We start from the raw sequence: 26,996 nt of genomic DNA on the forward strand, positions 1-26,996 counted from the left end.
TCCTCAAACTCCCCTTCCTGGTGATCTGTGAAACATTTCAGTAAACACATATATATTTACCTGCAAAGCCCTTTGCTTTTTCCTGACAGCTCTTTTCTGATTGGCCTGTTTCTGCACAGAAGAAAAGGCAACGGAAAAGGCTTCCAGTCCAACCAGTTTCTTGAGCAGCTCTATAATTTCTTGGGAAAGGTTCTTCAATGTTGGATCTAGTAAAACAAACGCAACTTACTTGATTTTTTCAGACTATGGGATGAAAACCCAGAACCCTGTAAAGATTACTAGTCCTTTACAAAACAATTCTGTACCGGTTCATTTTGCCCAGTAGCCCTTGACAAGACCAAAAACGCTCTTCCCCAGCTTTCCCAGAGGACCACACAGGCTGCTTCACACATGCAAACCACAAGTAGTATTTCTGAGAAGTTAAAGCTTTTTTCTTTGAAAGATAATGGCATTGCAGAGCATATTTTTACAGGTGGCTTGCCATACAGCACGTCACACAGTAAGTTTTGTTGGAAACAGAAACGATCCCAGTGGAAAGCACCTTGCCAGCTCTACCTTTTTGTCCAGTTTTACACAAGTGAAGTGGGAGCTTCCCCTTTGCTAGTCCTTGCGCAGGACACCACGTACCTTGCTCTGCATAGGTGCTGTTCAGCTCCCTGTACAGAGGGGTGAGGATTGTTGGAAGGAAGGGCTTGATTCTGTCCTTCCCAAGATCCACCGAGATTGCTCCCAAGAACTTAAAGACGCAACTTCTCTGAAAAGGAGCACACGGGACAATGAGGGAAGGAGGCAGGGAAGACGCGGAGCTGGTGGCTAGCGGAGCGCTACGCGGCACTGTGCGAACGCGCAGGGAGTTGTTTCACACGCACTGGTCAGGAACCCGCCGCGTTCACAAGGTCTTCCTGCTGCCAGGCACGGCCTGCTGCGAGACACAACCCCACGGGATCTGCCAGCGTCGGCGCTGGGGCTTCACCAGGGTGATGGCAGCTGTTAACACCTCGAGGAACAGACTTGTTCTTTCCTCTGCAGAGGCAGCGGAGGACGCTGGAGCTCGGCCTCTAGCAGCAGCACAAGGAGCTGTTTCTTAGCACTTGCTAGACCCAGCTCCAGCACCAGCCCCCAACACCCTCTGCAGCTCCCCTGAGAGCAGAGTCAGAGCAACCCTCTCCTGCACAAGCGCCTCCACCATCATATTCCTCCGGCCTAACCCTGCTCTTACCTTTAAGGGCACCTTAGGGGAATACGCTGCCTCCCGCTTGGCCATGATGGAGAGTTTCTTCATGACCCACAGCAATGTGGCTGGCCGGCCTCTCTCTTCTGTGTCCTCTCCTCCTCCCTCCTCTTGAGCAGAAGGGTCTCCCTCACCCTCATCTTCAGAGGCCTCCTGCTCTTCCACGTCACAGTTGAGCTCCCCTTCAGCCTCTTCACCCTCTTCTGAGGCAGGGGCTAGCAAGTAGATAACTTTGGCCACAAAAATCAAGTTCTTTATAACCTAAAGTGCAAGAGCAGAGCAGTCAGTCACTGTTTCCCAGGGCCCAGCAGGGCACGGAAGAGCCCAGGCTGGATCCGAAAGAGGCACTGGCCAGCCCAGGACGGTGTAACGTGTTCGGCCATGCCCTGTCTCTCCATGGTGGGAATCTCCGGCCAGGCTGGCGCTGCCAGCCCCGGCTCCCAGAACAGCCACAACCCCGGAGTGGATGCGGGGAGACACCCGGGATCTGCTTCCCTTCCTGCTCCAGCTGGGGCTGCGCGGCGACAGACTCTCCCTCACGGAGGGCCAGACAAAAGGACCCCAGCCCTGCACGATGCTGCCCCTTCCTGCCCTTGCCCCCACTCAGCTCCTCTCACACACTCACACTGTGAGGGGGCTTTGCTGGCCCTGCACTGCTCAGACCCCTCAGCACAGAGCGGCCGGCCCTGCACTGTACCCAGCTCTGACCTGTCCCCAGACAGGGACACAGCTGGCCAGACGCCAACGTGACCGCCCTTCATGGCCTGCCCTACACCCCCACAGAGCCCCAGACCCACTCCTGCTCTCACCTGCTCGCCCAGAGACTGGTCCAGGAACTTGGACTGCAGCTGATGGCAGAAGGCAAACACGAGCTCCTTCATCTGGGGAGACAAAAGGGCAGAGGGAATTTTTATATGAGAGGGAGCAAGGAGGAGAAATCCTAATGGGGGGTTTGCAAAACCAAAGTGACTGAAGTGATCCCAGGGTTCAGGCTCAGCACAGCTTCTGCCTGCATCTCACAGCCCCACAAAAAGTCTTTCTACTACTAAGACTGCAGAGAAATCCCCTCCCAGCAACAGGGACATCCTCTCAAATGCTTTAAATGATCAGAATTAGGCAGCAAATAGAACCAGCTAAGAAAGAAATGAGCATGCCAAGCTACTCAAGTGTTCTCACGCCCAAGCCCTTGAACAGCTAATAGGCAGGTGGAAAGGAGTAAAAGTCACCACTACCTTACTGTCCAGCTCAGCTGTCAAGAAGAACGTGGATATAGGCAGCTCTGCCAACGCTTTTTTCCTCTTCCCTGCCTTTCCTTCTCTCCACTTGCTGACAAGATCTTCTGGCTTGTGAGATGCAAACAACAAACCAAAAATCTGAGTGGCTGTCAGCCAGACCCAGCTGTGAGGATACCGCAGGTGAGACTGAACATGACCTGCACAAAGAAAGCCTGTTTCAGCAATGGAGCCAGCCCAGCAAGAGGGAAAAATAATAAAAAAAAAAAATAAAATAAAGAGCTGGGTCCCTCCAAGAGTCACCAGAGCATCTGTTGCAACCTAATGTCCCCACCATGATCAGACACCCTGGAATGCTACTACAGCACTTCCAGATATCCCAGGCCAGGGCCATACTGGAAAGGAAAAGGTTGCTGTGAGCGAGACAACCGTGCTCTGTGCAGGAGCATACTGAAAATGAGGCAAATTTAAAACATTACAAGTGAATGCCAATGATCCAGACGGGCACTGCGGCACTTCACCCACAGGGACACGGCTGGAATCAAATGGCCCCAGCTCCCCCAGGGCATTCCCAGCACGACTACCCCGGGCCACAGCTTGCTGGCTGGCCTGTCTAATCTCATCAGGAAAACATCATCATCCTAGAACAGCTGAAAGCTTTAATCTAAGATGATGTAATTATGGTCAAACAAAAGAGTTTGCTCTTGGGATTATGGAAAATGCTTCCCAGCAACTGGGATAGAGGACATATTGTTTTCATCAACTCTGTAACCTTCTCCATTAATATCTGCTCTTTTTGCTGCCCAGTAACTGCTGTGTATGAGTGCTTATACAGCACGCCAACCTTGTATGACCACATTGAGGAGTTTGGATTGGGGTGCAAACAACCACACAGCACGTTGAGAATCCTCCCTCTAACACAGCCATAGTGACTCTGCATCCTTACCCCAGATGCTGTTCACAACATCTCTGTTCTTGGTTAACTGAATCAAGCCGCACTCTGTGATCAGCTTTGTTAGCAGCACGAGAAAGCTGAACAGCAGCTTGTCCGCAGCCTTCTCCTCCTCCTCTTCAGTTATCTGAGAAAACCAGCACGTTGAGAGAGAGGCTTATGAGGAACTGAACGGTTATTAAGTTCACGCGTGCACACGTACTGGCGCACACGTGTGTCGCTCCCAGAGGTGCCTGCGCCTCGCTGGGTTTCACTCAGCTGCCTTCAGGTGCTGGGAGGGAGCAGGGACCCGCGCTGGCTGCGCGCGCTGCCCCGCTCAGCGCCTGCCCCGCACAGCAGCGGCCAGCCCGGTGCAGCGAGGGGCCCCTCGGGGACTATCCCAGGCCGAGCAGAACCCGAGGCAGCCGAGGTGCTACTGGGAGGTCAGGGAGGGCCCCTCTCTGAAGGCGAAGGCTGCAGGTCTCACTGGGGAAGGCAGGCCCAGGGGCCGCGCTCCTGCCCTCCCGGCTCAGCCCGCTCTGCGCGCTGCCAGTGCACGGGTCGGGCTGCTTTCCAGCTAAACAGACCAGAACGCAGCCCAGGGCTGCACACGCGTCCTGCCGCTCTATTATGGTGGTTTTGCTTCACTCCGCTTTTATTTAAATAAAAAGCAAAAGTTGCTTCTCTGCTACTGCAGCGGGAAAGACCACATAACCAGAAGACGCTACCCAGACACACATATTGCTACAACCTGCCAACCCACTAAGTCACACAGGAAAAATACCCAAACCCACAGATTTGAGGGTGTCTCCCAAGCGCCTTCCGCCCGCGGGTGCTCAGTGGGGGTGCTGGGGCCTGCGGCAGAAAGCACCAACATCCCTTCAGGATAAATGCAAGTGCTTTGTGTCTTCCCTTAGCCCCAACAGTTTAATCCCTCCTATGCTTATTCTTCCAATTTCTTATTTTTCTTTCCCTGAGTCTCACTCACCGCTATACAACTTACGTTTTCGAATTTAACAGGGTCGATCTCTTTTTCAACCAGGGCGAGCACAGCCTGGAGCCGCCTCTCAAACATCACCCCCTCCACTTCCACGAAGAGGCCGCAGGCCTGGGCGGCCAGCCGTCGGTGGGAGCTCTGCCGTGAGAGAACGAAGCCCTCGTTACCTCCTCCTGACAGCCAAGTCTTGCAGCTCACACGTGCAGGAGCCCTGACCTTGTCTGCAGCAACAGCATCCTACAAGGGGCTGGTTTTCGGGGCAGGTTGTAAAGGAGATGTGGTCAGCGAGGGACACAACCCCTGGCAGGACAGGGCATTCCTGGAAACACCCTGACCTGACTGCTGAAAGGCCCTTCCTGGCTGGGTCTCCCAGCTGCAGGTCCTGCTGGGCTGCTCTGCTCTGCGCTGCTCAGTGCTCCGCAACGCGGCGGGCAGCCCATGGGCAGCTGTGAGCCAGGCCGTGACATGTGAGAGATGAAAAGGATCAGGTGTTGGAAACTGCCTCCTCCACTGCTGCAGAGGAAGGGATCCTGAGGCCTAGGTGAAAATAACCACACATCCAGGCACCCGGATCACAACTGGAACCTGTCAGGCTTCAGCTTTGCTGCTTTCTGGCAACAGAATGAAGCAAGGCCGAGGTAAAAGCAGCACAGGCTGCCAGTTACTGAAATCAGACACACTTGAAGGAGTTTGCTCAAATATTTCACCTGGACAAAGACTAACCTTGTGAAATGCCTGGCCCAAAAAGGAAACTGCAACAAAGCCCTGTAATGCAGCTGGAAAGTCTGAAGGCTGCAGCAATGGTTCCCTACATCTGTGTAGCTGTATGTAGCTCCCTCCTCTTCTTGCCAGCAGCAGCAGGTGCCCTTGCCATGGTACCTGTGATACTGTGGTGGTGAACACGGCTCTAATGAGCCTATTCTGGGCTGACTTTTGTCTTCACTCCTTTCCTAACACTAATACATCAGGCATAACTGCACCCATTGATCCGCCAGCCCGCAATCTTACTCAATCTTCCAGTAGAGTCTACAGCCAGTCAATGAGAAAACAACAAATTTACCTTCTTGCTGTGAAACCACTGTGTGACCAGTGAAAACATCAGATCTTGCTTCTCGATGCTTATCTTACTGAGCAGGGATTTACATGCCAAAGCTGCCATCTTTTTGCACTTGGCAGAGTCATCATTCACCATCATCATACAAAGAGAGAGGAAAAACAGCCCGCAGTATTTGTGGAGGAGCTCCTAGAAGGAAACAAGCATTAGCCAGGCTGTCAGTCAGCTGCACACCTCCGAAGAGCAGGGTATTCCCTGCACAGCTACAAGAATGGTGCCAGCCCCAGGGGCAGAGCACACCAAGGCAGCTGAGCAGAGAGGAGATGATCCCGTTGTTGGAGCACGCGGGGAGGACAGGGCAGCGCCATCCCTGTTCTGACTCAGATTTGCTAAAATGGCTCTGGAACAACAACTAGTCTCAAACCTTAAAGGGCTCAGCTCTGGCTGAACCAGGCAGAGGTTCCTAAGCACGGTGGCAGTGGGGCTCAAAGGCCCTTCTGTAAGGCAAGAACAGCAGCACTTTCCTCCTTCACAGTGGCTGGGAACCAAGTGGAGACCCTTAAGCTAATGGGTGCGAGGGGACGTCCCGCTGCCTGGGCCCAGTGTTTCTCCCCCCCTCCCAAATTCTTCCTTGATTGCTCTTCTCTCAGTCCCCTGTGCACTCAGTCAAGCTCCAGGTGCAGAGCTCAGAGTCAGCACAGCATTTTGTGTTAGCCTACACAGATGCACAGTCGATTTTTTAGCTCTAATTTTCTTCCATTCCACTGAAAAGTCCCTGCTTTCCAGACAGGCCAACAAAACAGATTTGGTACATCACATACCAGCTCAGTCAGCAAAACCCCTTTCGGATGTTAAGTTCACAATGGAAAAAACTCTCAATTTCCCTCTCTTTTCACATCCAACTTCCATAAGCGGTTGTGTTTCTTCCCAGCATAAATCACCATAAAGTTTATCCAAATACCTGCTGACAGAGCTCTGTTTTACTTGCAGACCGAGCACGTTAGGTAATGAAGTACTGCAGACTCTCCAGTCTCGCATTAATGTTTTGGAGCTCAGCCAAGTTCTCCGAGATAAGTGATCGTTCATATTATCTCCTATCTCTCATGAGAATATTGCCCTCCAACCTCAACAATTCTGTGATATGAGCTACCAAGTGCTCCCAATAAAACCTGCTCTGAAACGGTTGTTACTGCAACCCCCAGTAAAGAACTGACTGCTCCGTGGGGTGCTCATTACCTGTGGGAACGTGTCAAAGAGGTAGGTGATCATCTCCAGCGCCGACTCCCTTCCGGTTTCATACTCATACCTGAGAAGAAATAATTAACATTGCACCTGGGTTAATTCCATGAAAGTTGTGATTTACCAGTGCCAGTAACAGACACCTCCAGGCACCCTTCCCCAGCAGCCACCAGGCACCTGCTCTGGCACTCGGGAGAAGGGAAGCGACGGGCCCACCAGCCATCCAACTTCTCAGCTCCAACCTGAGCCTGCCCAGCAGCCCAATGCGTCAGGACACGTGTCAACGAGTGCCCCCGAGCAGGGGACAGTGTCAGCCAGTGCCCTGGAGCAGGGACACGCGGGAGGTGGCCCTGGGCACGCTGCCGAACCGGGGCCTGGCGCTGCCGCTCGGCCTCCACCACACGGCGCAGCCAGGCCCGCGCGCTGCCCCTCGCTCCTCCTGGATCCACCCCTGCTCACCTGGCTCGCGAGCAGCGCGGAAACAACAGAACTGTTGTTTGCAAATGGGTTTTAAAAAGCAACAAAATCAGCTGTGACACGGGGGATTAGAAGATTGCTGTATTTACTAAGCCTCTGAAAGAAAAGCAGTTTGCTTTTAGAGCCAGGAAAATCAAGACTTCCGCCACAGGAACAGCCCTTTGCTGCACCAAGAGGCCACTGAAGTCACATTTAAGCAATAAAGCTCCGTTCTGACAGAAATGGGGGGAATAAAAACTCACTCCAGTTGTGCGAGCATGAACTCCAAATTAGGCTTCAGCTTGTCACCAAGGGGATAATCAAGAATATATTTTAAGTAAATCTGGAAAAAAACATAGAGAGGAGTTACCAGAGACACTATCAAAAAAGCTTACACAAAAGATATGAGGAAAATATGGTGATGGAGCAGCAAGTTTAGGAGAGAAGCTCCTTCTTCCTATATGTGCAAATTCCTATTGCAGAAGGAGCCAACTGATCTCAATGCCTGGAGCACGACCTGCAGGCACCTGACATCTGCCAGATCAGTCTCCAGAGTTACCATGACTTGACCAGGCTTCTGTTAACAGAGATTCATCAGCATCCTTCAAAATCAATCTCCAATTATGGAAACGCAGCACTTAGTTAAGCACAGCCCCTGCTGCACCCATATTTCTGTGTCTGAAATGAGGCAACCAATGTTCTCTTTTGGGTATTTTTAGCTTAGAAGGGGGAAAGAAGTAATGGGCAGCAAGCATGGATCATGGAAAATTCTCTTCTGCCTGCACATAAATAAGGGCAAGACCTTGGCTGCACTGGCCAAAGGCTTCCAAGGCCGGGAGAGCATCAGTGCTGCCCAGGAGCTCTCTGAGGCCGGGCAAGCAGCCCGCGCTTGCTCCGCTCTGCCACAGGAACGAGCCGGGCAGCTAACACGGATTAGCTAACAGGGGAGACGGGGTGCAGACCCCGCAGCACTAAGACAGCTCCCAGCGAGCTGGAACAGCCACTTTGAGCTCTCTGTCCTCTTAGACTGCTGTAAATAAAGCAAGACGAGACACTTATGCCACCAACCTGCCTGCACTGGACCCGCACGGGCTCGCTCTGGCCCGTGATGGCCAGCTGGGCAACCTTGTGCAGCACGTCATCCATCTCAGGAACAATCAGCTTCCTGGACAGAATAGCCTAAAAAACAGGAAAGCACAGCTGGGGTCACTCCACTTTGGCTGTACAGTACAAGGTGCAATATTATAACCCACAACTACACTTTTCCCAGGTAGTATATTATTTTTTTTTCCCACATCTTCAAACACAGTCAGAAAGACTTAAAAAATGGCTTTAGAAGGTGATCCATTTCTTTGGAACATACAGAGCCAAAAGTAAGGGATGTGGATTCTTTAGCAAAAATATCCTCAGATCCAAATGCATCCTCAAAGGCACTAGATATGTACAAAATCACCACTCAAACAATATAAATCAGCTAAACAGTAAAAATTTGTCTTTTTTTTTTCTCCTGTAATAGAGAGTCTTTAAGAACATTGTGTGACCTGTCTCTCACACAAGATCTTGCAGGCTGCTATGAAGAGGCAGCATTGCTCTCATTTCCATGGTTCACAAACCCGCTACAGTGCTGCACAGAAATACCTTGAGAAGGCCAAAGGCAGTAGCTTGGCGTGATGAATCATAAATGTCTTCTTCAGCAAAGCCAAGCAGCACTTGGAGCTGCTTGTCTGTTATGTGGCTCTTGGCATTTTTCACAAGTATTGTTACCGACTGCAAAAATCAAATTGCACATGGTCAACGCACAGGTGGTGCCATAAAATGCAAGCCCACACAAAGCCCAACTTTGTTTCTAGCACTTTGATTTGAAAGAACAGATTACTGCTCTGAAACATGCACCCAACATTATTTTCCCCATTTTTCTTTCAGCTGACAATTTTAAGACAAAAACTGAACACAAGCAAAATCTTATGAATTCAGAATAGGTCACTGAAATGAGTGGGGATGTTCATAAGCAGGAATGCAGCCAGACCAAGAGGAAAATTCTTCTTGCACTGGAATTCAGCATTATTTACTCTACCCTTCCCTTATAATCATGAAGTTGTAATTAATTCAACAGAGAGCTTAGAAGACATCTACAGAGAGACACTTCAAAGAGTAAAAATTATCACTGCTATTAACTGTCCTCCTCCCTTCAGCTTGCAAGGGTTTATTTCAATGAATTATGATAAGAGCAAGCTACTCTAGTATAATACTAGAGTACCTCCCAAAAGAAAGGATAGCAACAAGATACTATGATAGAAGAAACAAAAAAGGTTCCTGCAAAACACTCCCTCAGCTCCAAACTCTGCATCTGTTGGGGTATCTTTCTTCAAATTTACACCTGGGAGAGCATCAGCAAGACCTTTTTTAGCTCCCTACCTTGGGGACCCTTCCTCCCTACTGCCTTTCCAGAGCCATCTGCATGAGAGATGTGTAGTTGCACAAGTCTCATTCCACAGAGTTAAACAAAAAATAGAGCTGAGCAGAGTCAGGTCTGACTTACTTTGAAACAGTTCACAACGAGGTGGAAATTCTGGCCTTTGGCTATTCCTGTCTTGGCAAATTCTTTCAGCAGGAGGAAGAGCTGCTTGATCAGTGGCTCAAGATTTGTATTGATGGAAGGCAAAGGGAACTTTAAAACCCACACTAAGGACTGCAGAGCACCAGTTATCACCTGTGAAAAAAGAGCAAACCAACAGCATGTGGGTGGAATGACACTGAAAGATCACCTTTCTCACTCCAGCTGCTACAGACAGGGCCAGGCTATCTGCAACTGTGATAAAAGGGAATTAGGCAACAAAAATCAGCTCTTGAAAACCATTCACAAGCAATACCAAGCTTGCAGCCTCAATCCCTAAGTGGAGATTTAAGCCTTTGACTTTCCTAGGGCTTTTTCAGCAGCTGGTGGGAACTCTTTGGAAGCAGAGATGACCTCCAAGTTGTTCTGCCAGAAACCCGGGTCACCTGCAAGCTTTGCTCCAGGTATCTCCTGGTACAAGGTCTGCCTTCCATTCCTGGGAAACTCCATGGTCAACATATTCCCTCCTAGATTCACTCGAACTGCTGCCCAGGAAAGAAGCTGACTCGACTGCTGGAGATAAAGACAGTACAAATGGATGAAAGATCCAATGTCTGTGACAAAACTGCTCCAAGCAGGCACGGTCCCTCACAGCCGGATGGTCTGTGAGGTCTGTTCATGATGAAGTGCAGGAACACAGCCCAGGAGACCATCCAGGCCAGATCTGAACCTGCAGCACTAGGGGCAGAGAGTCCTCCATCTGCACCAACCACTCCTCCCCCTTAGGATATCGAGTCTTCAAACAACTTGCTTATTTGCATGCCTAGGAAATCAGCTTTGAAAACTGAAAAAATGTGAAATGACATTTGTGGATGGGACTATTCTTAGCAGAAGGGACAGGCCGCAGCTCCAAACTGTACCTTGACATCCATGGACTTCAAGCAGTCCATAAGCAGCTGAACAAAAGGATCTAACATTTCCAAAACATGCTCATCGGAGGAATTTATTTTGGATCTCTTCAGGCTCATGTGTAGCAACTGGCATAAAAAAGAAAAAAAGTAATAAAAGGACACATATAGGACAGTCACCTCAAAGTCAGGCTGTGACTCAAAAGAGTCAAGTAAAGTCAAACATTTATTCAGGTTGTAGTAGAATTTATGCTGTATTCCATTAAAATAACCTGTAACACAGTAAGCACCTTTTACAGCTCTGTGAGAGGCATCACTGCAGTTACCACATACAAAATAAAGCTAGGTCAAAGTGGCTGCGTTTAATACAATATACGACCAATGCAATATGTCTTCCTTTGGACTTTTTAAATTTTGTTTTATTTCAAGGAATCCCCTTGTGTGTGAGGAGATCCTTACCCGAAGTCCCGACTCCACCAAGACAGACGTGTTCGTCCTGCTGCTGACGGGCGCCCTGGGCCCTCCGCGGACGGGCGCGGGCTGGAGCAGCAGGCAGCTGGCTGGCTGCAGCCGAGGGTTGGGAGGAGGCACAGCTTTGCTTCTGAAAAACAGAGCAAAAACGAGGTTTCAGCCCTCTCCAGGACAAGCTTGCCACTGGGACTGCGGAGAGCTGGATTGTGTTCGGCGGCTGCCGCACAGCAAGCAAAGCCAGGTCACATACAGGGTGCAGGGAAACAAACTGGAGAGCAACATGACAGACGGGAGGCTCTGGGGCTTGGCACCAATGTCACTATGGTGCAGTCCAACAAATACACAGCACATGGCCATTGTTTTCTCCTCCATGAACTGGCAGAACCTTGGCAGTTCCTCCAAGAGGATGCACCACCCTTCCACATCTGTCTGCACTTACAGACACTTCACGTACAGATTGCTCCACACCAGCCATACATTTTCCCTGCCCCGGAACCCTGGCTGTTCCTAAGCCATGTTTGGCAAGTGTTTCTGGTATAGCCAAGGCAGTTAGAAAGCAGACCTCACTCAGGAGAGGGCTGGTGGCCCACGGAGCTCAACATTCCTTGTTACCCTTTGCAACTCAAGGTAGAAGAGCCGCGTAGAAATCTCTGCTAAACGTTTGTCACTTAGGGCAGCAATAATTACTTTTTAAAACTGCTCCGAGACACCTGCAAACAGCTGTCAGATTACAATGCAATCCTGCCAATGTGAAAGGGCACAGGAGACCCCTGAACTTGTCACTTGTGAGCAGTGACACCACCAAACACAGAGCAAACCTGACCGCGATTCCCCCGCACGTCCGTGCCAGCTCGGAAGCGTTTAGGGGGAGGCCGCACATTCCCAGTTCTTGACCCCATAAAAATGCAGGACCGTAAAGGCTTCTTACGTGCTCGTTTGTAGTTCCCTCCAGCGTACCCAGATGCTCACGCTCCTTTCACCCAAACCCACAGAGCAGCTCAGCGGATGGTGGGAAGGCCTTACTGAAGGCCTCAAGCACTACCAGGACAGACTGCCATGGGTTCTGAAAATGATCACTTCCATTTCCAAGCTTTCTCCTTGCTCTATAGCTCTCCATATAATTTGCTCACATCAAAAACACAGGGCAAATAAAAGCAAGGAAGCCCTTACAGATTTATCGGCTGGATTTGAGAGCTGCCATTTTTGCAGGCGAGCCCCCAGGTGACAAGAGCTGCCCCGCTGGAGCCTGGCGCTCACCTGGCCTTCTCGGTGAGCAGGGGCAAGTTTTCGCTGATGAGACCGTGGCTGAGGAGGAGGAGAGACTCTGGGCTCATGTCTGTGTTGAGGATGAGCCCCGCCATGACGTGGCGCAGGGCCTCGTGCACCTTGCGCACCTTCTTCAGGCTGGCGGTGCCCTCCAGGAGCTGCAAAGGAAGCGCCACGAGCCCTGGTCACAACGAGGCAGGAGGGAAACCACCTGTCCTCCGCACTGAGAAGGCACAGGAAAAGCCAAACCAATTCCTCTGTCTTCACTTGCTGCCTTCACCGCCAAGCTCTCTACACAAAGAGCATCCCACAGCCTCAGCTCTACCCCAACATCCCTCCCTTTTCCCTCCAGGCTGTTCCCAGGCTCCTGTCCATTCTCCTTGTGCAACCAGGATGTTCCAGGGCTCGTGGGCAAACAGTGCTCCACTTCTCCACGAGCACATTTCCCTCTGAAACAACCGCATCTCTGCACAAGGGCACAGCCTCAGTGCATTTTGGCAACACTTCTTTCATGTGCAAGGGATCAAGTCACAAAACAGCCAGCAGAACTTACACTGCCAGAATAAACAGCATTAATAAGAGTCACTGCTGAAGAAGGAGAATGAACTGAACAAATATAGTGAGATATTTCCTTTCTAGCTTGCCAGAAAGCTTCCCAAAAGTGCACTCCTTCTCCTGGATGTCTATAGCAGGATCTCATTTTATAAACTGTCGCATAGCGGCTTCCACAAGGCAAGTGAGTAGCCAGAGCTAGCGCAAGTAATGCCACCAGCGGGTCTAGAGTTTCTCCTAAACTACACACAGCTGGGAGTGCTTGGGGCTTAGGAAAGGCTGTGGCTGCCCTTTCCCTTTTCTTACCTCTTTCAGTGGCAGGATAAGTTTCGTCACCTGGCCTTTCCCTATGTACTTGCCGAGAATTTCATAGGATTCGTAGCTCTTGCTCTTCCGTGCTTCCATGACCTTGGAGACGATTCCCTTCACTTCCTTCTCTTCAGCTACGTCCCCAAACAGCTCCTGGTTGAAAATCTTTGCAAAGCAGCCAACAGAAGTGAATGAGGGGAAAAAAAAAAAAAAGTAGAATCAGATTCAAGCAGTAACAGCAGAACCAGGCTATTTTTCTCTACCAAAAGGAAAAACAAAACAGAAACAAAAACAAAAAACAAGAAAACCCCTTAATTCCCTGGGTCCCCACAAACCCCAAGTACCTTTCCTCTGTCAATACAAAGCACCCTCATCTCAGCAAGCTAGTGGGAGAAGCTCTTCTCACACTCCTCTGTGGTGTTGTGACAAACAGTAAGAGTCAGACCAAGGTATATGGACATAGCCCCTTTCTGGACTGCTGAGCTCCTGGGTCCTGTGCTCTGCCCTGACTACATCTCTGCTGGCTACTGCTCAGCCACTCAGAGCAAGGGGCAAAAGGGGTGCACGTCTCAGGGCACAAAGCAGGGCACAGTCCCTGCTCCTCTACAAGGGGAAGGCTAATGCCACATTAAAAACAGCCTCTCTCCTCTGCAGGAAATGCACAATCAGCCCTGTTTGCCACTGAGTATGAGGCAATCTACAGACAGCCCTTTGCTCATCCCACTGTTCCCCAAGCACTTCATGATGCTCTTTCCTTCATTCTGGAATAGTTGTTACCTCAACCAGGATATCTAAGCAGGGATCCAAATCACCAGCACTGAGCTTGCTTGTAAGACCCTTCAGCAACAGGTTCACAGTGAAAGTCAGCACATGGAGCTAGAAAAAAGGAGAAAAGGAATGTTTTCAGCCTCCCACCATGACTGCTGCTGTACCTGGACGGAGAGGGGACTGACAGAAGAGGCATCACAGCTCATATACTGCGCTTGAACTTTTGCTGTAGAAAAAAAAAAACTACTGGGAGAATGGGAATCCAAGGGTGGGTAGCAGGAAGAGGAGCCCTGTCCCTCCTAGCAGAAGGGCTAAAAATCCCTCTTTTCCCATTACTCTTACTGCTATTTTCAGGCTGTGCTAACCAGAGTTCTCACTGTTCCAGTAACTAGAAACTCATGCTCTCCCCAACATAATACACATAGGAAGATATTCTTATCACAGCCACTGTGGAAAGGGGGAAGATAAATTAATACTCAGGGCCTTGGCTCTGCATTCAGGAAGCAAGGCTGCCATTAGCATCCTCACCACATGCTCTTTGTGCAGTCTCTGGCAAGTCATCTCTGAAGATGTTTGAACCTGCCAAAGTTCCTGGAAAGATTCCCACCAATTTTAATGACACCAGGAATTCATCATGCACCCCTGGACTTCGGCTCTTCACTGGGACATTGAGATCCTTTCTTCTTCTTTCCTGCTTAGACTAAAAGTTCTTTATGGATGATTCCTCAGTTAACATAAGTTTATTTATTATTTAGCCTATCAAAGAACGATACAGGCTCCAACATATAATAATACAACAAGATGCAGTTGTTGCATTATACCACGCACTGCAGTACAAAATAATGTTGGTAATAAATCTCCTTTTGGATTCTCCTTTTAACACTTACAAAGGTCTAAACATGACAGAAGAGAAAGAAAACCAGCATCACCTGGTACCCGTGGATGAGAGTGGACTGCATCTCTTTCAAAACGTACAGCAGGTACTGAGCTCCCAGGACTTCCATGATTTTAGTGAGCGTGTTGCGAGCGACGTCCCGGATCTCCTGGGCTCTGTTCCTCAGGAACGAGCAGACCTTCAGCAGGATACTGGAAGCAGAGACGGACAGCTTAATTCACCCCCAAACAGGAGAATTAATTACACTGTTAGCTAGAAAGGCTGCATTGCAGGGCTATTTTGCAAGCAAAACTATGTTCCAGGCCAGCCTGCAGATAGGCTTTACTGTCATACACAGACCCACCCTCCTCCAAAACATTGTACAGACTCTCTTTTTGAACTGTGGTCTTTTCATCCAGCCACCTCTACACCTGCACCCTACTTTACCACTCTGCTCTTATTTAAGGATTGGCCAAATTCCTTTCAAATTCAGCTTTATAAAAGTTAATTGCAGACAGTGGGATATTTCACTAGGGAAAATCAGTTCCAAAAAACACGTGTTTAAGGTCAGTTAGAATGCTAGAACAGCTCGAGAAAGAAGCCTGCATGGATGCCCAGCACAGTGAAGGGCTCTCGGGCTGCTCTTCTGAACTTCACCTTGGCAGGTTGGCTTCCATCACTTCTTGGGGAAGGCACTGCATCACCCTGACCATGGCAAATGCTAAAGGCACACGAACCACCTCATCGTCGTTCACAACGTTGGATTTCACAAGCTTGTGTTCCTCGTCTCTTTTAACCTTTACAAAACACAGCAAGACACAATGCACATTTCACATATGAAAGTAGAATGAACACAGTTTAAGCAAACCCTGTGTTTCCTCAACAAACCCCAAGAAGAGGCTGGCTTGGCAAGTCATCTCTGCTTTTGAAGACTTGAGGATGAGGACAGAGCACGACTGCTTTTTACCAAGTACCACTGTGTATTTGTCTAACGTGCTACATTTCACAGAGGGACGTTCACACTGTGCTCTCAGAAGTGGTTCATGGCAGCATTCAGCTAAAATTTATGAACATTGTTTATAATTAACCAGAGATCTTCTCAAAATGTGACTTAACTGCAGTGGGTAGACTTGACTGGCAAATTAAAAGGCAAATTAACTGCAGCCTGTGAGCTCCCTCTGTGCACTCCCAGGCAGAGAACAAGGTGGGGGGTGGGGGGTAACAAAGAAAGGAGAAGATAGATTGGGAGTGCCATGGAAAAGTTAGAGGCCTTCCAAAAGGATATTTTAATATTAAACATTACAATGATGACTTCTGTAACCCTTAAAATGTTTGGCTACATCTCATATTTAAACAGCCATACAGCTTGTTTCATGAAGGTCAGGCAGTCTTAAAGTACTGCCCCTCATCTGCCTCACAACTTGTGCCATTCCTGCTTTACAGGTGAAGGATTGTGCCTGGATGAAATTAAGGGAAGGATTCATCAAACCCACATCTAGTCTAGGGTAGTGGGGATGAATGATGAGGGAGAAAGAAGCATTTCCCAAAAGCATTTGGTCTCACTCATCTTTAACTCCTTTCTTAAGGGAACAGACAACCCCTGAAGATGCTGCGCGTCTCTAGTGATTACAGGAAATAAAGGCAGCTAAGGATGAAGATTCCCTGCATTTCTAAAACAGAAGCTAAACTGGGTGCTAGCAGGTGACTGAGAGCTTTTCAGGAGGCTACACAACGTGACTTGTTTCCCTAGTGTGGCTCAGGTCAGTTCAGAGCAGGGAAGTGGAGACACCACAGCCACACTGAGCAGAGACTCTCAGCAATCCCAGGGAAACACCAAGCGGAGCGAAGCCTCCTTAGTGCTCTCAGGGGCTCCCTCTCCAGCTGTGCTCGGGGCATCTTTCAAGAGGCATCTTTGCAGCAGCACAGATCTGTGAATTGCCTTTCCAAAGCCAGCTCCTCACCTTTGCAACAATACACCTGTGCAGCTTGGGCAAGATGTTGGATGTAACTGTCTCTTGGATGTGTTTGATCAGACACTCCAGTTCTTCTTTGTTTCGAGGTAAGAATGAAACCGTTTTGGTCACTTGCTTCACACCCTCACATGTCTCAGTGCTCTGCTCAGGCAGGACCGGTGCAGGCTCTGCCGGCTCCTCAGGGGGATTTTCCTCTTTGTTTTCCTCAACCATCTCCTCTTCCCCGTCACTCTGCTCCAGCTCCATGGCTTCTTCACCCTCCGCCACCGGCTCAAGATCCATGGGAGCAGCTCCTGTGAGGTAATTGTAAAAAACATGGGTAAATGTGGAAAAGTACAAAACCGGAGTCCTTTAGAAGAGACCCGTGTAATGGTTCTAGTGTGCACAGGGCTCCTTCCCACCACCAGCAACAGCAGATGATCACTGAGCAACAGAGTTGTTTTATCAGGAAGAGAAGTCCTGGCATGCTGGTTCCTGAAAACCACCCATCGGAGCTCGGCTTTAGGAAAAAAAATAGTTTTTTTTTTTTTTCCTTTTCTTTTTCTGGTGAGCTCCAGCTTGACAAAGCTCAGTGCCCTGGAATATCAGAGAAGCGCATTCACTCATATTGATAATTTCACAAGGCAAGAGGTACTGGGAAGCACAGCTGTGAGATATCCACCTCCTTCAGAACATCTCAAAGACCCAGGCTTAGGTCACCAAAATGGCGAACAAACCAGAGTTACCATTTCCCTCAAATAAATCAGAGTGCATCTATACTCAAGAGCAAAAACCTCACCTTGGTGCTCAACGGTCAGAAGCTGCTCTTCAAGTGTTTCATGGTCAAAGTGAAAGGCTTCCAGCACCGTCTCTAACAAACTGTGGAAGAAACAGACATAGATCAGCTCTACACACAGAAAGTGGCATTGACCAACATAAAGAAAAAGCCAGAAGGCACTTCTAGAAGAATTTCAGGCTAAGTGAAAGCATGGCTTGAGGCGCTTTATGCTGAAGTAACAACACAAGAAAAGTATATTCAAAAAAGGGTTACTTTTCAGCTAGACAAATTCAATGGCCTCACTCCCTGCGAAGCCCACTGACAGCAAAGCAAGTGGCCCATCAACAGGAACAGCCAGGCAGGGGCAGGAGCTGCTAACGCTGGCAGGCAGGCAGTGAGGCAGCGTGAGGGAGCAAACGGCTGCAGCCCTTCCTAGCTGAGTCACAGCTACCTGCAGAGTCACCCAGACTTTCCCTCACACGAGCCCCCATCAGAGCGGGCAGCCTCTCACCCCAGTGAAAGAGGCAAAAACCCACGTGATGCTTCTTGAGACACTGATTTTGTCTTAGCAGTCATTGGAGGAACCTTTGGAGAGCAGCATCACTCAGAGCACCTACCTGACTCCCAACTTTTGATTGATCTGCCCCGTTTGCAAGACATGGATGAAATGCTTTAAGTGGTACAAGTAGGCTGACCAGGAGAGGTGGCGGCAGACAGCTCCAACAACTTCCACCGAGGCTGTTACCATATTTTCGTGCTGTCCAAAAGACAGAAATTCAATTGCTGTTAACATTCATGCTGAGCAAATGTCTAAAGCATCCTTTACTCAAAGCAACAAAACGCAGAGAAAGTAACTCCTGCTTAGTGAGGGCACCGGGCTCTTGGCTCTTTCAAATCTCCTCTGGTTGCTGGACAAAGATCACAGTTCACCAAACTGATTTCCAGTTCCTCTACTGGAACTTCCTCTAAATATTTCTGCACATACTACTTCTGCTAAATATTTCTGCACATATTTACTTTTTTCCTCACATAACCAATTCTGTGGGCCCACCTGTGTGAAGGGCTAAAACCAGGCAGGAAGCAGCTAAGACACCTAGCCATTGATAGACACTAGGCTGGGCCATGCCCTCCAACTAGAAACTCACACTGTTCACCCATTTCCATTGGGGGAAAAAAAAAAAAAAGTTCTGCTTTTCATCAAGACTTCAGTCAATGCATTTTTATTTCCCATCAGTCTAATGGGAGTCACTTCCCCTCTGGGAATTTGCCCCACACATGGGGCAGCCTGTATGGCCATGGAAGCCAAGCCACGTGCCTAAGTTCTAATTGCTGCTGCCTCAAAACAGGATTTCTGACAGTAAGGGAATTAGACAAGACACATCTGCTGGTCTGATATGAGCAGCTCTGCTGTCTTACTGATGGCATGCAGGGAACTGCACAGACTTGTGCAACACCAGCCTTCCAACTCTCAAACAAAAAGTCTTTCTGTACCGGCACTACAGGTAATTTCACCTCACGTGCTTTAAATAAAACGTATGAAAAATGATCAGCAAAATGTCTCCCTTTGATCTGCTGCTACTGCTGCTGTTTGCTGCTACTGATTTCAGAGATTCTTGGCTAGTTCCTGCAGCTCACCCTTATCCCCCATGAAAGCAGTGTTTATTCCCACCTCAATTACTAGGTGCATCCTGTGCTCCCCACCATATCCTTTCTGCTGCCAAACAACAACTAAGCTCCGCTCCAAAGAGCCTTTACCACGACAGAATATAACATGAGTGGGTTGGAGCAATAGGGGTAAAAATATCACCATCTGATTACAAAAACAAGCAAACAAGCAAAAAAAAATACAGACAAAAGTAATCCTAAAACAAAAACCCAGTCAAGAAATCTGTCTCAGGGATGCTGGGCAGGTTTAGCGGATACAGGATTTGGCCCAGACTGAATCTGCACATTCTGGATCCTCCTTCCAGCACTGGTAAGAGAGCCCAGCATTCTCTTCAGTAAGGGGAACACTCACTCCTGTATCAGCCTTCCGCAGTGGTGGCTCTTGGAACGAGAACGATAGGAGAAGAGTAAAAATATTCAGAATGGAGGTTTCCAATTGAAAAACCTACCTTAAGCATCTTTTCATTAAAAATGGCAGTAGTAGCATAAGGCATGATGTAGTTCTGCAGGGATTTGGAGGACAGCACAGTCTTTTTTTCAGTGAGCTGCTTAGCCAGTCTCCTCAAGGCTCGTGCCCTCCTGTGGATCTGAGCCAAATGTGAGAGTGAATGAGGTGGGTCTTGAGACACAGACAGCAGCAGAGAGCACGTGCATCCCAAAGTCTTGAAAACAGCTCAGTTTTAAGTAAAGACATAAACATAGAACAAGGGTTTTTTCCCCAGTAATGTCACACCCTTTCTATTCAGTCTCCGGGCTTTCACTAGTCTTTGGCATTAACAAATATTCCAACTCAGTGGGACTTTTCACTGTGAATTCACATTCAAAAGAATGTGCCATCTTCCAGTGTCAGCCAAAAGAGGTAAATGATGTCAAATGATAAGGCCTGATAAATTACAAGGAAGAAAATTTGATGTGAAATGTAACTACAGATGCAAGTGAAATGTAACTACAGATGCAATGAAGGCTTTCTCTGGTTGCATCTCTGAAAGCATGAGGAATGTTGTATCAAGAAAATCAAGGAGGCTAAGTTTCCTGCAGCATTTAAACAAACCAAAAAGGCCTGTAAAAGGAAAGGAGGCTGCACAACCTCTGCACATTGGGCAGTGTGGAACAGGCTGGTCAAACAGATCTGTTCCTTGCCTATGTCACAGGGACCTTCAAGGACCTTGCTGACTAGGGGATGGAGATGCTAGCCAAATTAGGAGAAGGTACAAACAGTGTTGCTAAGTTATGAAAACAAAATATTTATAGGTAGAAATACTAATAAGTTGCGATTTTGATTCACAGTCACCCATGTAACTTTAATGCTCACAAACCATTTTTAACGACACCTAATGATTCAGATTCAACTTCCCTCTAATGTCAACGCACAGATGCTTTGGCGAATATCCAACAGTAAAAAAACTCTTGCTTTGGCAGCGGGGAGACACACGAGCAGGACACGTGGGGCCTTTTACCTGGATGTGTTTCATGTTCTCAAAGAAATCCATATCAGGATCATGGAGGTTGGTCAACTGGACCATATCGCGGAATTCAGGATTTGCTGGGAATGTCTGAATGAGGCAGGCAAGCAATGATGTGTAGTCCTGCTGGACACTCTGCAAACAGCAAACAGTGAAGATAAAGTAACCCTTAGAAAAGCCCTAAACACTCCTCAGTGCATCCATGCTGCCATTTACAAAGCGCTTTAGGCCAGGGAGTCCTTTGGTATTCTTTGGTAACTGCAAATACATATATATTTTGGACTGCATTGGGACTGATTAAAGAAATGTCTCTTCTCCAAAGAATGAGCTACTGCTGAGAAAAACTAAGCAATGGCAGAGAAATACACCAGAGCAGAATGTGGACTTACTAGATTTTTATAGCCTTTGAAATGAAGGGTAAGTCTGATTAAAGTGGGTACCCATATATTTTATCCCAGCAACAGACTTGCTCCCCCTGCCCGCCCCCCCAAAAAAAAAAAAAAAATCTAAAGAAAGAATCTCATGCCCAGTGTCCTAATGAGAGCAGGAGCTACGTGAGGGGATGCTGGTGCCTTACCTCAGTCTTGCTCTTCAGCCCCCTTCGCAGGGACTCCAGGAGTGTGTGCTGGATTAACTCCCTGTAGGCATCTTCTGCAGGGCCAACTTGGGCCAGGCGGTGGATGATGGTGGTCAAGCACAGGCCTGCGTTGTCACTGAGAGCCATATCCCCCAGCTGAGAGGATGAAGAGACAGAATCACATGAGTTGGGTTATGACACCTTCCTCCCCAGAATCACGAGGCTTGCAGAGACACAACAATTCCACCAGCTAGTGGGACCCTTCCTGTGGAAGGTCTAGAGCTGAACCAATGCCCAAACTTCAAATGGGAAAAATCAGACTCAGCAGCAGGCCCACACCACAAGAACATGCTGCAATGCAAAGAAAACTTGTCCTTCAAGATTGCAACGTGCCTTTTCTACTGCACAAAACTGACCTAATGGTTCAAGGGACTTGCTGGTAGAAAGGCATATCCCACGTATGCTGATTTTCTTGCTGCATTGTGTTTGCCCTTCCAGACCCACAGGGAAAAAGGCAAATGGATGAAACGTTGTAACAAGAGTTCATGAAAAGACCCAGATACATTCCCTGAATGTTCCCCAGTGTCAAAAAACAAACAAACGAACAATAAAAAACAGCCAATGGAAAGACCATCTGCATTAGACTCAAAATGAAAGCATGGTGTGTAAGGCAAGAGAAGGAACATTCAACAAACCTGGATGGTATAAAAGCAGTTGTGCATGACAGTGATGAGGAAGTTGATATCCACTGATTGCATTTCTTTGATACGGGCTGTGATTGACTGGAATGCTGACAAACGTACATCAAAGTCGATATCATCGAGATGCCGTTGATCAAACGCATTCAGCTGAGAGAGAGTAAAAAGTCATTCATGGAGAAGGCTAGAAACTTGGCAACACCACATCACGGGAGAAAAAGGGAACTACCAAAGAAACTGTGCATACCTTAACAACATCAGTAATGTATTTCAATTCGCTGTCCAAATCAGATAGAGTCTAAAAACAAAAGAAAGCATTTTAATTCATATAGGTGTTAACAAGTTGGGGCACTCAAGGCTTTAATTCTAAACACTTGAGATCAAGAATAAAGAAAAAAACAGCATCAGTCTTTCTTCTCATATAGCTTAATAAGAGTCATTTTGTCATCAGTGTTTTTCTTCCACAAGCTGGAAGATGTGTTTTACATTCCTAAATTTCTAAACATCTACATCAAGTGTTTCCTGGAGTTTTCTCCTGAGAATAAAACATTATGTTAGTTATTTCAGAATAACACAAAACAGCTTGACTGTTATAAATGTGTGTAAAAAAAATCAGCTTCAGGTTGTTGAAAGCTACTTTCTCCTTCATATGGACATAGGATTTGTTACTGATGAAATGTGCTTTGTTTGGCTTCTCTCGTACAACAGAATCCTGGAGATGCTCACATCCATCAGGCTGTAAGCCAAACTTTCACAGCTCTTTTCCCTGTTCATTAATGTCTATCACATGCAGTTCTGTTACTTACACTTAACAGATGATGTAGACTAAAAGCTTTTTTTAAAATTCACGTACATCAGCAATAAATAAATACATTTTGTTCTTGGTTTGTTAGAAGCTTAAAAAAAATAAAAAGTATAGAAGGACATTTTAGAAAGGCAATACCTGGAACACCAAGCACAACTTTTGTCGAGACAGTTTGTTCTGGATGACAGAAAAAAGCTTTGCCAGAGGTTTGAGAAAGCTTGTAGGGTTTGAGCAATGCCTCAACAAGTTCTGCACCGTCTCCAGAATGTCAATCTCCGTATCCTGAAAGAGACACACAGATATTCACTGACACCTCGCCAGATTGTTTAATTTCCTTTTGAAATATTTCAAGAGACATTTATTGCTGTATTTCATTCACATCGGCACAGCGTCAGGGAAGTGCCATCAGCAAAGATTTCGTCTGTATAATGAATCCAAAGTCAGGAAAACTAGTTAGCTAAAAAAGAGGTCTTTCTTCCATCTGCAAAGCAACCAGCAACAGCAGCATGTTTTTACAATCTCCCAAGGCTGAAATCAGATGGGGTCCCTAATGATTCACACTTTTAAAAAGGTGGCAATCCTCTGTGAACAATTAAATGACCATCTGCAAAGCAGAAGTTACACGATGTTGCCTAGCAGATCTTTCTTCAAGCATAAAACCTCTCACAGAGCAACTGCATGTTTAAGGAAAAACAAGATCCAAATATTGTTCAAAAGACTCAGCCAATCAAGGAGAGTAAACAACAGATTCACTTATCAGAGACAGGTCTGTATTTTGGAGAATTTTGGAGGAATTCCAGACAAGAGAGTCACCAATATCCTCAGTGCTTGTGCACTGTCTAAGGCATGAAGAGCTCTGCTTCTTTCAGCTGCAGCTCACGAGCTGGGCATGCCTGAGCAATCTGTGATTTTAAAGGAGAATTTCAACTCTGAGATACACTTCTGTATTAACAGATGGATTCCTTAACTTTGGCAGATTAAGGGAATCAAAGTATATAAGGCCAGGTTAATAGCACAGTACAGTGTTCGCTTTTCATCTTGCAACATGCCAAAGCAGCACTGCCATTACACAGCCTGTGCTGCATATTCAATCACAGATCTTCATATCACAGTCTAGGCACTGTGGTCTAGTATTTGATGTGCATTAAGTCTGTATTACAGGAGAGAAATTTATTTCAATCATTAACTTCATTCTATAAAAAAATCTATGCTATAAATAAAAAGTAAAATATATGTTTAGTAAGAGGAAAAAAATGTAATTTCAGCCTACCTGGTCAAGGTTACTCTGATGAAGGAAAGGGAGGAGGAGGCTCACAAGTACTGAATTCTGACTCTTTTCTTGTATAAACTTGCTGATCCTATGTGATGAGACGGAGTAGTTTACCTGTTTTTATATCAATCCAATCACCAGCATAATGCAAAGAAATCAGTCAGTGCTACTGCTGTAAGGTTGTGGCAGAGCACATCCATCTGTATCCAGGCTAAGACAGCCTCCCACTGAAGCCATGAGACTGAACACTTTGAGAGAACACTTGAAGTCATAGAAAACCACCGCATCTTTGCCACAGCCATCTACAAGCTCAAAAAAAAAAAAAAAAAAAAAAAAAAACCCAAGCTCCTCAAAACCAAGGGAAAGGAGAGATCTCCATGGGGGCAGCAAGGAGGGAAATGGACAAACATCAGCTTTACACCTACAGAATTGTTACTTCTCAAATGTGAGTCTAGTTTGAAACATCCAGTCAACTCACTGGGGCTGAGTTCTGCCTTCAGCCACATAAGTGATACCAAGAGGTACCTCATCCAAATAAATGAAAACATAACATGTGTGTTGAAGAACCACATCCTTAATATTTTCTAATTAAAAAAGGAAGGGAAAGCATTTGCAGCTACTTGAGCTAGTTCCTGTAAAAGATTTTAATAGGATACTTGGAAACAAGTTAATCCATGTCCTGAGCACAGCCTGATCAAACAGCTGCTTTGAAGTTCAAGTCCAGGTCCTCCCTTGAACAAGACTACAGCCTGACTATTCAATTGCACAGGGCTGCAGTCACTTCTGCTCCCTTTCCTGCCCCAAGAAGTAATGGCTTTAAGCACGAGCAATAGTGCTTAAATAGTTAGGGTTAATTTCTGGAAACTTTTCCCTTCAGACAACAGCAACTTGCCAGGCGAATAACAGATCCATGTATTCTAAACTGGTCTGGATTTAAATATAACAACAATTTTTAACTGTTTTGAGCTTTAAAGAATCACTTACTTGGAAAGTATACTCAGCTCTTTACTGACTTGGGCTCTGAACTTCTTCTTTTTCACCTTCTCCATGTTTAACATTGTCTTGCTGAAGTACTGCAGTATGGCAGGAACATGAGGCAGAACCAAGCGGGAACCCAGGCTGAGGCTCTCTGTAAAGGGATAAGACAAGCAGCAAGGTGAGCTCCCAGCAACGGAAGGGACATCCAGCTCCACACAGAGGGGAAAAATTCCTGCAAATGAGATTTCCTCAGTGGAAGAAAAACAAAAAGAAAACTGTGGTAGCTATGAATGTGCAGGTCTGTTGGGGACAGGCACCACAGAGGCTGAGCGCATGTTTATGTGTCTGTCTGAGGTAAAGAAAAAGCACATGTACAGAATAAAATCTCTTCTCACACATTTTAGTTACAGCCCCAGTAAGTGGAAGATTATCAAAAGATACCAAGCAGGTTCCTCTAAGGTAGTAACTGTGACCTAAAAAGGTCTGAGCACTTATAGATGCAGTTTTCTTTATGCTACCACTGATCTCCTGTGCAAATCCAAACTGCCAGGACAAGGGCACAGGGATAAGTGTTGCCCTTTCCATTGCCTTTGAGTGTTACAGGTGAAAGATGGCTTAGCACAGCACACTACACAGTTGCAGGACATGAACCCTCTGTGAGCACAGAGCAAAGCCAAAGTGGTCTTTTTCAACGATAATGATTCTCTGATACATGACCACGTGCATTAGGTGTTGATAAAAAAGAAAAAAAAAAAAAAAGAAATTGGGTCTTAATAAAACTTGATGTTAGGCTCGGTCAAGTTTAACAATGCTGTAACAGGCCAACACTACAAACATTTCCCCCTTCACAAGGAATTACTCCATGCTGAAGATTCTGAGACTCAAATGTGCATCAAACATGTCATGAAAGAAGCATGACTTTGCAGTTCAGGAGCAAGCTAAGACAAATTTGTACTGTGATTTCTTCCATGTCTCCTTCCCCAGCAGACTCACCAAAAGCAAAGACCCCTCCATTCAAAGCACCCAACGGACTCTTCATGACTCTTACTCAAACGTACCTTCTGCCATGTCACCAGTGTCCACAGCAACACAGTCAGTCACAGTCACACTGGAGACCTGCTCCGTGGGTTCAAAATCTGGGCTGTTGAGCAGGTGATCAGCTATGTCCATCACGAGGTTGGCTGTCGCCTCGGACAGGTTCTTGGCGGAGAGCACAGCAAACACGTTCGACAGCACATCGCACTCCGGCTGATCCGGCTTCTGCTTGCCCAGCAGGGGAAAGTATCTGAGAGACGGATTATAAAAAAGTGGGCTGAAAATGTGGATTTTGGTTACTTTTTTTTTTAATCACATAAAATCACAATGATCGTCTTCTACTTCAGGAAGAAGAACACAAAAATGCAAACCTCAGAACCACAGTGTCATGAGAAATAGGCTGAAGGAAGGTTGAAAAGTCATCTAGCCCCTGCTTGTGCTACAAAATAGCATCATCTGGACCCAAACCCTTTGACCTTGCTTGTCCAAGTCTCCTGTTATGATCCAATACCATTTTGTACCTAAGTTTGTGATGAGTTCTTTATCCCTACCAGCGACATGTCATAAAACAGATACTTGGTACTCTGGCAATGAGGAGCAATGGGTTGGTGGAAGAGATGATAACCTCTCAAGACAGTGAGGCAGAACAACTCCCAGTGCCTGTATCAAAATAGCTTTCTATGAATTTCAATCCGAATCTGTCACAAATCTGAGCTGCACTTGCCCACATTCTTTCATAAAAATGAAGGAATAGGAATAAAAAAAGAACATGAATTCTGAACACCCCAAGATTTTATTTAAAAGCCACTGACCAAGACACAAACAAACATAAAATGTCAGTTCTTCCTCTCACTCCTGAGCTAGGTATGGACTATGTATCTGTTTTGTTGTTCACACCCAGGAAAAACAATTACTAAGAAGAGAATAACTGGC

General features: G+C 47.0%; 1 protein-coding gene across 1 annotated transcript in view; it reads right to left on the reverse strand.

Annotated features, from left to right (window-relative positions):
- UTP20 (UTP20 small subunit processome component) overlaps nt 1-26,996 on the reverse strand; it is a 57,629-nt gene that overhangs the window by 529 nt on the left and 30,104 nt on the right. The window contains exons 30-61 of the mRNA XM_088532957.1: nt 26,087-26,313; nt 25,035-25,179; nt 24,051-24,138; nt 22,919-23,062; nt 22,223-22,273; nt 21,973-22,125; nt 21,278-21,433; nt 20,695-20,835; nt 19,687-19,824; nt 18,190-18,329; nt 17,594-17,673; nt 16,804-17,108; nt 15,500-15,639; nt 14,898-15,054; nt 13,978-14,076; nt 13,198-13,365; nt 12,331-12,497; nt 11,062-11,203; nt 10,615-10,731; nt 9,680-9,850; nt 8,779-8,907; nt 8,209-8,319; nt 7,404-7,483; nt 6,682-6,751; nt 5,452-5,634; nt 4,398-4,529; nt 3,410-3,542; nt 2,464-2,663; nt 2,041-2,112; nt 1,220-1,492; nt 628-754; nt 61-206 (exon numbers count right to left, since the gene is read on the reverse strand). Coding sequence (XP_088389083.1) covers nt 61-206; nt 628-754; nt 1,220-1,492; nt 2,041-2,112; nt 2,464-2,663; nt 3,410-3,542; nt 4,398-4,529; nt 5,452-5,634; nt 6,682-6,751; nt 7,404-7,483; nt 8,209-8,319; nt 8,779-8,907; nt 9,680-9,850; nt 10,615-10,731; nt 11,062-11,203; nt 12,331-12,497; nt 13,198-13,365; nt 13,978-14,076; nt 14,898-15,054; nt 15,500-15,639; nt 16,804-17,108; nt 17,594-17,673; nt 18,190-18,329; nt 19,687-19,824; nt 20,695-20,835; nt 21,278-21,433; nt 21,973-22,125; nt 22,223-22,273; nt 22,919-23,062; nt 24,051-24,138; nt 25,035-25,179; nt 26,087-26,313 — 4,585 coding nt within the window. The remainder of the gene's footprint in view (nt 1-60; nt 207-627; nt 755-1,219; nt 1,493-2,040; nt 2,113-2,463; nt 2,664-3,409; nt 3,543-4,397; nt 4,530-5,451; nt 5,635-6,681; nt 6,752-7,403; nt 7,484-8,208; nt 8,320-8,778; nt 8,908-9,679; nt 9,851-10,614; nt 10,732-11,061; nt 11,204-12,330; nt 12,498-13,197; nt 13,366-13,977; nt 14,077-14,897; nt 15,055-15,499; nt 15,640-16,803; nt 17,109-17,593; nt 17,674-18,189; nt 18,330-19,686; nt 19,825-20,694; nt 20,836-21,277; nt 21,434-21,972; nt 22,126-22,222; nt 22,274-22,918; nt 23,063-24,050; nt 24,139-25,034; nt 25,180-26,086; nt 26,314-26,996) is intronic.

The sequence above is a fragment of the Tinamus guttatus genome, unplaced genomic scaffold (genome assembly GCF_059628265.1).
Source record: "Tinamus guttatus ecotype Peru unplaced genomic scaffold, ASM5962826v1 Tinamus_guttatus_pri_ptg000472l, whole genome shotgun sequence".
Classification (NCBI taxonomy): Eukaryota; Metazoa; Chordata; class Aves; order Tinamiformes; family Tinamidae; genus Tinamus; species Tinamus guttatus.